Genomic DNA, 10,131 nt, shown 5'->3' with positions numbered 1-10,131 from the left:
GTGATCACATTTGGTCCTAAAAAAAAAAAAATCCCAGGAAGTTAGCACTTCTGCTATTTATTTACTTATTTAGTTAGTTAGTTATTTTTCAATTAAAAAAACCAAGGCTTAGAAGATTGAGTTACCAGGCCCAGTGCTGAGGCCTAGTGGCTAAAAGTCCTCACACTGAACGCACCGCAATCCCATATGGGTGCTGGTTCTAATCCCGGCAGTCCAACTTTCCATCCAGCTCCCTGTGTTTGTGGCCTAGGAAAGCAGCCAATGACAGCCCAAAGCCTTGGAACACTGTACCTGCGTGGGAGACCTGGAAGGGCTCCTGGCTTCTGGCTTTGGATCTGTGCAGCACAGGTCATTGAAGTCACTTGGGGATTGAATCATCAGATCAAAGATATTTCTCTCTGTCTTTCATTCTCTCTCTATATATATCTGACTTTGCAATAAAAATAAATAAATCTTAAAAAAAAATAACAGATTGAGTTACCCAAGACCACACAGTAAGGTCAGAGGCAGGATCAAACAACCTTGTGATTCAGGGATCTACTTTTAAACAACTCGGTTTATTAATTCCCACCCCCACAATAAGGTCAGATGGAGAGCTGCAGATCCAAGTTAAAGGAATAAGATGATATGCTCTAATACAAATCCCCTAGAGCCACAGTAAAAAGAAAAACAATTCCCCAATAGGATTCTGCAGTATCCCATGGGGATGCTAACAGACCAGCCAAACCTGGTTCAGGGACTAAAAAGGCACAAAGTGTGTGCTTCCTAGCATTAGCCTTCTTGTGATGTTACATCTGATGAGGACGACTACTTTTGAGGGTAAACTATCAAGAACTCTTCCCTAAGATATTGCTAATATCAGGAGAACCCGGAGAATAAGACAGGCAGGCTTTTGAGAAAAATCACGGATGGAGAGGAAGCTTGCACGGAAAGAGAAAAAGATTCAAAAATAGTGTGTGTTTGTGTGCAGGTTGTATGTCTGTGTGTGTTGGGGGGGGTAGTTGTTTTCCTTAAACTTTGCCCTTCTCCAAGCCCCAACCCTCAAATTTGGCTGCTCAAGGGATGCCTTTGATGAACGCCCAGGACATGACTGATACTTGTTGCCATTTCCCCCTGGTGACGCTGGGATGCACAAAAGGCTATTTAAAAGTTATAAGGAACCAAGATTGCGCTGTAGTTTGGGGATGAGAGCTGTGACTGAGCATCTCTGATTTAGAAGCACTTACAGTTCCCATAGCTCCACCTGGGTGTTCTGGAGGAAAGTCTTCAAGCTCTGCCCCTGATCTGAAAGCGGCACAGCTTCCCCTAAATTCAGCCTGGGAGGTGGTTCAATCTCCAGAAATTGCCTGAGCAGCCTGTCCATCTGTTGGGCGCCTCAGTTTCTGGAACGCGCCAAGAGGAGTTTGCCTTTTAAACTGAATAACTTGAAGATTTTCTGTTTGTAACTTAAAAAAAAAAAAAATCACCACTTAATTCGAACTAACAGCGGCACAGGCTTCTGGCTTTTGTAGACACTGAGATCCGTGACGGAGTACGGTCTGCAAATTCCTGATTTAATTCCCCCGGAGGGGGGTTGGGGCGTGCAAAGCCACGCTGTTCTTAGTCAGAGGTTGGTGTAGACTGCAGTGGGCTGCCTGATGCACACGAGCCGGTGTCAAGGCTAAGAAAGGCGGAGATGTTCTGCAAGCTACCTCGCCCCAGTGCAGAACCTGGGTTGCCCTGTGAACTCCCAGGAGTTTCCCTTTTACCACAGCTTCACTCCCTTTCCCGGCCCTGGACCCAAAGTGCTTCCCAGTGCCCTGCCCCACAGGACTCTCACAGGAGAGGGAGGCGGGCGCCAGCGCGGAGGGGAAAAGTCCTGCAGAAGTGAGGCAGTGGCTCGGCCGTCGGGGGCAAGAAAAGAGCAGTCTGGTTGTTTGCAGGCCGGCGAGGCTGCGTGGGCGGAGGAGACGGGCCGTGTGGTGACGGCGCGGGTAACGCCGCGGGAAGCGTCGGTTCCTGAGACCCCACCCGTGAGCGCGCGCGCGCGCGGCTCGGCGCCTGCCGATTGGCGGGCGTGGCAGGGGGCGGAGCGTCGCGGGCGGGAAGCTCCGCCCTCCGGAGCGCTGAGCTGAGGGCGCGCGCTCCTGCCGCGGCTCCAGTCCCGGAGCTGGCAGCATCTCCCACTCGGTCCTGCAGCGCCTCTAGGCTGCGGGTCGGCGCTCCAACCACCTGCTCCGGGCTGCGCCGGGGGTGGGAAGCGGAGAGCGAGGACTAGAGAGACTGAGAGAGAGGAGGGAGGGGCGGGGGAGGCGGAGAGAGGCCGCTTAGTACACGCCTCCCGGTCCCTCCACTCAGAGCAGCCCGGAGACCGCTGCTGCTGCTGCCGCTTGCCCTGCTGCCGCCGCCGCTGCCACCTGAGGAGACCCGCAGGCCCCCAGCGCCGGGCACCCCCGGCCGTTCCCGAGCCCCGGGCTTCCTCCGCACACCGTAACTATCAGTATTACTCTCGGTGCAACAGAAGGAAACTGCAAGAAGGTTCAGCCGAAGCGAGCCAGGGACACTCTTCCCAATTACTTCTGGTGTCTGCAAAGAGAGGTCGCCGGCCCAAGGAGGCGAGGCCGAAAGGACCTAGAGTGGTGACGGACAGGGAGGAGGAGTCGGGGGTCCCCCCCCCCCCCGTGAGGTGGAAAGTTGCGGACTGGCCAAAGCCTAAGGTGCAAGCGCCACAGCCCAGGGGACGGTGTGTCTGGGAGAAGACGCTGCCCCTTGCGTCGGGACCCGGAGCGCGCGGGCACCGCGGGGCGCGCGGGCCGACGCCCCCTGCTGCGGCGTGGACTCTGGCAGTGACCCCCCTCCTGCACCCCGATTAGGAGGAGGAATATGGCATCAAAGGCTGCCCCCTCGTGCCGTCTGATCGTCTGCCTCCTGACCGCCGCCGCCGTCCTCAGGCCAGGTGAGCAAGGGGCCTTGGGGCAGCGCCAACCGACGTGGCCCGCGGCCGGGCGATCGCCGGACTGTGCCACCCAGGCGCGAGTGGGGGCGGGCAGGCTCACGGACTCCGGGCCGGTGGGGAGCCAGCCCCGGGGCTCAGTCCCCCAGGGTCACACCTTTGGACTCGGCTGGGCGCCTCAAGTTTGAGCAAGGAGAGGCCTGGAAACATCTCCAGGAACTTTGGGCGCGCCGGGGGTGCGGGCTGCAGGAACCTTGGGCAGGCTTGTCCGGCGCTCCCCTCGCTCCTGTCCCCGCGACTCTGGGCAGGCGGCGGGCTCTCGCCCTCCGACGATTTCTGGGATCTCCGGGCTACAAAGTCCACGCGGCCGCGTCCCGGGCAGTTTTCCTTTCGTTTAGCTGTTGGATGAAATAACTACCCTCACTTTTTTCGTATAATTCCCCTAGTGACTTCCCCCTTGGTTTGGGATGAGGAAGGACTGGTTCTGTTGTCTGGGTGGGAGGTGAGCGCGTGGAGGAGGCGGTCAGCACCCACGCAGGCTGAACTGGAATGAACAGCCGGCCCTGTGGTTTTGTGAGACCTTGCCCCGTTGCCTTGTGGCTTTCCAGGACCTACGCTAGAGCTTCGATTCTCAGTTCCGCGCTGGGCTTTAGCAAGGACGAAAAAAAAAAGACAAAATTCCCAGCAACTAAAATATCTGTCGGGGAATCCCTTTCCTCCGCGTCGGGGGCGTCCCCTGGCCCTAGCTTCTTTGGCCCCCGCCAGGCGCAGACACGAGATGGCCCGAACCCTGCCGCCCGCGCGCCTGGTCACTTGACAGAGCGGCAGGTTCCTTTCCTCGCTTCATTAAAGGGTTTGGCCGAAGTTTTGGTTTCACTGCCTTCCTAGGTCCTGGCTAAACTACTTCTATTACTTGAGCTTCTGTTTGCCCTTATCCTTTCCCTCCCCATCCCTCTAACTCCCTTCCTTTAGAGCAAAGCAAAATCTCACTTCCTTTTCGCATCTTTGATTCCTGCGCAAAAGCTTCGGAACCTCCGTTGGGAAAGGAGTGGGGGTGAGGTTGGGGTGTAGAGCCTGAAGGAGAGATCACGGGTGTGTGTGACCTGCAGCGGCTGTTGCTGCTGGTGTGTGTGTGTGTGTGTGTGTGTGTGTGTGTGTGTGTGTGTGTGTGTGTGTTGGGCGGGGCGGCGGAGGGGGGGGATATGCCCTGGCCAGATCCTGTATTAAAGTTACATTTTCTGGGGTGAGGTAATGAGCTCACCTGCTGTTTCTGAGGCTGAGCAAGACTTGTCTGTGACAAATCTCTGACTCTGGGGCGGGGACTATGAAAGCAGAGTTGAACCGGATTTAAAGCAGATGGGGAAGAGGTCAGACATCGTACAGATTTCACTTTCTAAAGGCTGAGGGAAAAGGAAGGGCACTCCTGAGCACAGGGCAGAGTCTAGAAGGCACGACAAGGGTGCTGTACTTAGCAAAATGCCAAGATCCGCAGCTCCGGGTTGGTTTTTCAGTTAACCCCCTGGAGACTGAGGCTGTAATCTCACCTCCACCTCAGCCCCTGGCACAGGCACGCGCCGTCTGTGTCGTTTTACCTGCGGTCGCGCTGTAATTTATTTTCCGTTGGGTCAGGTCGAAGGACTGGGTTTTCCGTTTATTCGAAATTGCTACAGGAGGAGAGGTTCTGCATTTTAACCTTCCTTTGCGGGATTCTTTGGCATCGCAGGCTGGCGCGTCCAGCCAGCGCTGAGCCGCGCGCTTTCTGCTAGCTGAAGCGCTCTTACCCCTCCATCAGCCAACGCCTATCCTGGAGTGGTTGCCGCAGACCCTCGTGTCGTGGTTTGCCTGAATTATCACTCGGGCACGGCGTGATGTTCTCGCTGCAGGGACAGCATGTTGTGGAAACATCAAGGCACCAAAGGCGCCCTGTCTCCGCCAGCAGAGCGAGTCCTGAATGGCAGGTGTACCTCCTTCTGAGCTCCTGGTGGAGAGAATGGTGGGGCTGCATTGTCAATACCTAGCTCCCTGCTAGGGAATAACCAGGCAGTCTGCTGCTGCCCTGCTTTCCCAAGCAGTTTCAGAAGTGAGTGCCCAATACTGGAACACAGAACTGAGTTTGTTGAACTATACCTGCAGTTCTTTCGGCCTCTGATCGCTGTGTCGTCAGGTATGCCTTCGGCATGCAATGTTACCTTTTCGGAACCAGGAACACTGAGTTTAGAGATAAAGATGACGAAGTGTGTGCTCAGCATCTGAGGTAGCAAGAATCTCATTATTCTTGTAGAAAGAGCGTCAGCCTGTGGTGACATTTTGTATTGCTTTAAAAAGGTTTTCCTTGATTATTTACAACAAGGAGGCGGGACGCTGAAGTTAACCCTTCATTCACTTGGATCATCTGTTCGTGCCTGTTTCTGGGTTTTTTCACAAATGCTCCGCCCTATAAAATTCATTCCAAGGCACAAGCCCATAAAAAGCCCTTTTTTAGGGGATAATGTTTGAAGCATACCAGTTTATCTCAAATAAACCGTGGGGGAAAAGCCATCAATTCATAATACTGTCCTTTCAGTATACTTATGTGGGAATTAAACATTAACTTAAGAGCCTCAGCTTGCTCAGGAATCAACACATATTGTTTTCTCCCACAATCATTTATTTAATTCAAAAACAGTTTGCAATTTCACGGGGGTGTTGTCCTCAGTAAATTGCATTTTTAGGCTTGGCTCAGAAGCATCTGCCTTCAGCCACTTGAACAAGTTGTCATCCCTCTTTGGATGTCAGCTTCCTTTTTTCATAAAATAAAATGGTGGGCAAAGGGTCTGCTGTCTTTCAACCAAAAAAACAATGGGGGGGGGCTTTTTAATCAGGTAAAATCATTTTCCAGTAGCATTTTTATATTTGTTTAATCTGAACAAAACATATAAATTATATGGCACCAAAATATCAGTAGACTGCAGTTTTCTACCTCAGTCCCCTGTTTTTGTGTTTTTTTAAATTTTATGCTTTCACTGTAATATCTTATGCTTCCTGTTCTAGGCCTGAATAGGACTATTTACAAAACAAACAATAAAACATTTGATGAATAGGAATTAATCTTGCACTATCCTGAGAAAGGAGATGCCAGAAGTAGGAAATACTTAGGTGTTAGAACATCCTGTTGGTGTAACACACAACTTGCCTGCCTTCTTCTAAGCTGAATAAATGGTTTCTAGAATGAGATGGTGATTGATGCCAGCAAATTTACAGGACAAAGCCTCATATGCAGACCCTGAAGCTGCTGCTTAACAGACACTGTTTTGTACCATGGTTAGAATGCTATAATGAAGGAAGTCAAAACCACAAATACTTCCCTGTTGTTTAAAACCCTGTGAACATCCAACATATCTTACATTATCAAATTCCATTTTTTCTGAACTTTTAGAAAATTCAAACTAGCTTACCTTTCATAAAAGAAATTCTGGATCGGAATCCAGTCTACTGTTTGCTATTAATAAGAAGAAAATCAGTGAAAACTTGAGCTGTGGTATCAGAGAACTCTTTACACTGGCATCAGTACCTCTATGTTGACTTTTAACTGCCATTTAAGAATGTTGTGACAAAGAGTTTTGTCTCTGTTCATTTTTACTTCACATCGCCAGAATTTTCTGTCTGTATAGTGTGGTTCTGACCATGGCGTGATTAGTAACTCCTCAGCATTTTGTTTTTCTTTTTCAAGTACAGCATACTGTACTAATTAAGACTTTTATTATGTAGTTATTAGAATAACAGCCTTTAATTAATTTCACTTAATTATCACTTTGACTATTTTATTAAAAGCAGGTGAAAATATCTCTTTCTCTGTCAAGTTTTATACCACTAAACAGGTACACTATGCATAAGTTGTCAATGGTACTTGTGTAAGATGGCATCGTTTTGCCAGAGAGTATTTGGAATGCTTTGTGATCACCACGTCTTGTATTCCTAGACACATCTTGTTCTGTACTGGTCATTTATTTAGCATTAAACATCATCAAAGAGTTCTAACTCCCTGAAGCTATTCACTGAAGTAGAAATATGAGATTTGTATCCTCAACATGCAGAGGAGCCACGTAGTTGTAGCTGTGATAAGAATACCTCCATGCCCCGTGAGTGTACTGAAACTTAAGCAGGAATTTCAAGTGTTCATTGTATTTTTGTTGTTGTTATAAAACTTGCACAAAGCCCCAGCTCATTTCCTACACCTGAATGTATGTCACATTTGAAGAATGAATGACCTCACTAGAAAACTAAAGATTGTTTTCTTGGGAATAGTGAGTGATAAAATAATATTTATTTTATTGTGATGTTTTGATTTCAGCTTATGTTATTTTCAAGAAGAAATGAAGAAGACCAGGAAAAAACCTGTTCATTTATGCTTCTCTTTACCTTCTTTATAATGCAGATTCTTTCCTTCCCTAAGGAGAACAAAATCAAGCCTGAAATGCATGCTCTTCTTAAGACAAGGTTTTCATAGGTATTTCGTAATGCTAAACCCTACAGTTTTTGTAGTATCCTTTCAGTATTCAAAGCACTATTGTATTTTTGCAGTTAACAATATTTTTATTCAGCCAATTTTTGTGTTTAAATATCAAAGTCTATATTCACCCCCTCCACATTATTGGATGGGAAACTTATTTATTTCAGATAGGACTACTTCCAAATGTGCTGTGGGAGTCCGTAATTGTTTTATGGTAACCTATTATCATAGCCCATTATTGGAGTGTATGTTTCAAGAATGAAATTAGCTTTTAGTGCTTGCTCTCTTATTTATCCAGTCACTTCTCAATTACCCATTCAATTGGAGGGGAAATCAAAGCTGTGTACTATCCAAAACAGCCTCTAATCAAAGGATTACTTAATTTGACTTTGAGTTGAGGTACTTCAGTGAACATGCCCGTGTCAGGTCTACATAAGCTAATTCCCCAAAGGGATAAATCATCTATTCTCTGTGACATAAGACATCCTTCATGCAAAATAAAAAGCAAATATGTAGGTAAATAGGTATGTTCATACATTCTCATACATATACTTTAAAATAGAGACTAGCATACTGGAAAGTGAAGATACATTGCAGTATGCATCTCTACACATAACTAAAGGAGGACTCCCAATGAAACTATTAAGTTTATTTTGAAAATAGGATACTAGACTTTCTGCCATTATCTATTCATAGAATTCTGTGAGACACATAAATAGCAGAATGTTGGACTTGTGATTGTTGCTGAAGGATTATACTACTGTAATAATATGTGAACAGTGGGTGTGGGGGTGGTGGCTGAAAGGTGAACTCCTTGTGCCTATGCAATCATATTTTGAACAAAAGAAAAAAATGCATATTTTTACCACATTAAAAAATGCTGTGAGGAACTGCATTAATCTGAAATCAGACAGCAGTTTAGTGTCTCCCACTTCCTCCAGTTCTCTTCTGTGTTATTTAATAAACAGAGGCAAAATGCTACCCAAGTAAGAGTAAAAACATTCATAAAATTAACCTGAATCTTCACAACCTTTTCAACTTAGAAATATGATGGAGTTTTGATGCTCACCAGGAAAATATCCTATGACCATGGAAACTGGCTTAGCATGACTTAGTTTAGACATTCTTCCATCAAGAGTTTGTTTAGCTGTGAAAAATTGTCTTTTTCATTTCTGGTAATATTTTTCCTAACATGTAGACCATTTTTATTAAGACATTTTTTACTGTATTAAGCCATATAAGTTTCTGTGTATGAATGAATAAAGACGACATACCTTTCTGTCTCTCTTTTTTTTTTCAAAAAAGATTTATTCATTTATATTGGAAAGTCAGATATACAGAGAGGAGGAGAGACAGAGACAAAGATCTTCCATTTGATGATTCACTCCCCAAGCAGCCACAACAGCTGGAGCTGCATCAGTCCAAAGCAAGGAGCCTGGATCCTCTTCCAGGTCTCCCATGTGGGTGCAGGGTCCCAACACCTTGGTTTGTCCTCAACTGCTTTCCCAGGCCACAAGCAGGTAGGTGGATGGGAAGCAGGGCTGATGGGAAGCAGGGCTGCCGAGATTAGAACCAGTGCCCATATGGAATCCTAGTGCAATCAAGGCAAGGAATTTAGGCACTGTGCTATTGCACTGGGCCCACCTTTTTCTTTTGATATGGGTTGGCTTAGTGCCTAGATAGATGAACTTGATGATCACTTTGATTTTTAGGGAAATAAAATATTACTTTTAATGGTCTATGAAGTTAACTCTAATCAGTAAAAACCAATAATATCAAACCCATAATTGACAGGGTAAGTTTGGAGTTTGAATTTAAAGGATTTTCTTTTTGATTGCTTTATTGTGATAATATCAACAGTGTTAAGTAAGTTGATAAATTAAGAAATAAAAACACTCTAATGCAGTTTATTCTTAAGAAAGATTTCTAGTACTCCTGTGTGACTTCAGAAGCCAATGATGCAGATCCTGGAGGCAGTGGTGATGGCTTAACTGATTATGAAAATGCTTTTATCCTTTTCTTTGGTTAAGTGTATATTTAGGGAGTCTAGGCAACCTCATGTGAGCTTTGAATGAAAAATTAATAACTTCACTATACATTTTGCCTTTAATACAAAATCAACATTGAAACATCAGAAACTACTAAAATGTGTCCTAACATTGCTTTCTCATTGTCCTATGTTTGTTGTAGGCTTTTCCTCAATGTATTATGACAAAACTATTTTTCAGTTGATCATGAACTTTTAGAAAATTAAATTTCATATTCATTTGTGTATCCTTCAGTACAGTAAAAAGCTCAACACATATAAGATGCTTCACGTTTTTTCTTTTTATTGAATGGTTTTAACAAATAAAGGCTAGTTTGTATGGCCATCAACTATCAAGACATTTTCTCAAAGAATCTGGGAATTGAAGCTATATTACCACACCATGGGAACTGGAATATAAATCCACCATGGAAGAATTGATATATACAAAAAGCATCAGAATGAAAAGAAAAAATTCATAGACCATTAAAACGTGATGGCACTTTCATAGTGCATAAATGAAGAAAAAGAAAAGAACAAGTATATTAGTAAAGAACTTGTGGTTAACGTTGGAAAAAGCTTTTACCAGTGGATAAAATGCAAAAAAAAATATATGGGTTAGTCTGTTGTGCTTATTGAAGATATTTGTGCACCTAAATACTTATCCCTTGCAGTGAAAGTAGA

The 10,131-nt window shown here is 45.7% G+C and overlaps 1 protein-coding gene across 2 annotated transcripts in view; it reads left to right on the top strand.

Moving 5' to 3' along the window:
• Window positions 1-2,477: 2,477 nt before the first annotated feature.
• ALCAM (activated leukocyte cell adhesion molecule) overlaps window positions 2,478-10,131 on the top strand; it is a 173,658-nt gene continuing 166,004 nt past the window's right edge. For both annotated transcript variants that reach the window (XM_040980537.1, XM_040980536.1), the window contains exon 1: window positions 2,478-2,935. In XM_040980537.1, coding sequence (XP_040836471.1) covers window positions 2,863-2,935 — 73 coding nt within the window. In that variant the 5' untranslated portion in view covers window positions 2,478-2,862. The remainder of the gene's footprint in view (window positions 2,936-10,131) is intronic.

The sequence above is a fragment of the Ochotona curzoniae genome, unplaced genomic scaffold (assembly GCF_017591425.1).
Source record: "Ochotona curzoniae isolate NIBS_2020 unplaced genomic scaffold, NIBS_Ocur_1.0 contig_3498, whole genome shotgun sequence".
In the NCBI taxonomy this organism is placed as follows: Eukaryota; Metazoa; Chordata; class Mammalia; order Lagomorpha; family Ochotonidae; genus Ochotona; species Ochotona curzoniae.
Note: the sequence above shows the minus strand (reverse complement) of the source record. Positions and strands in the feature narration are given on the sequence as shown.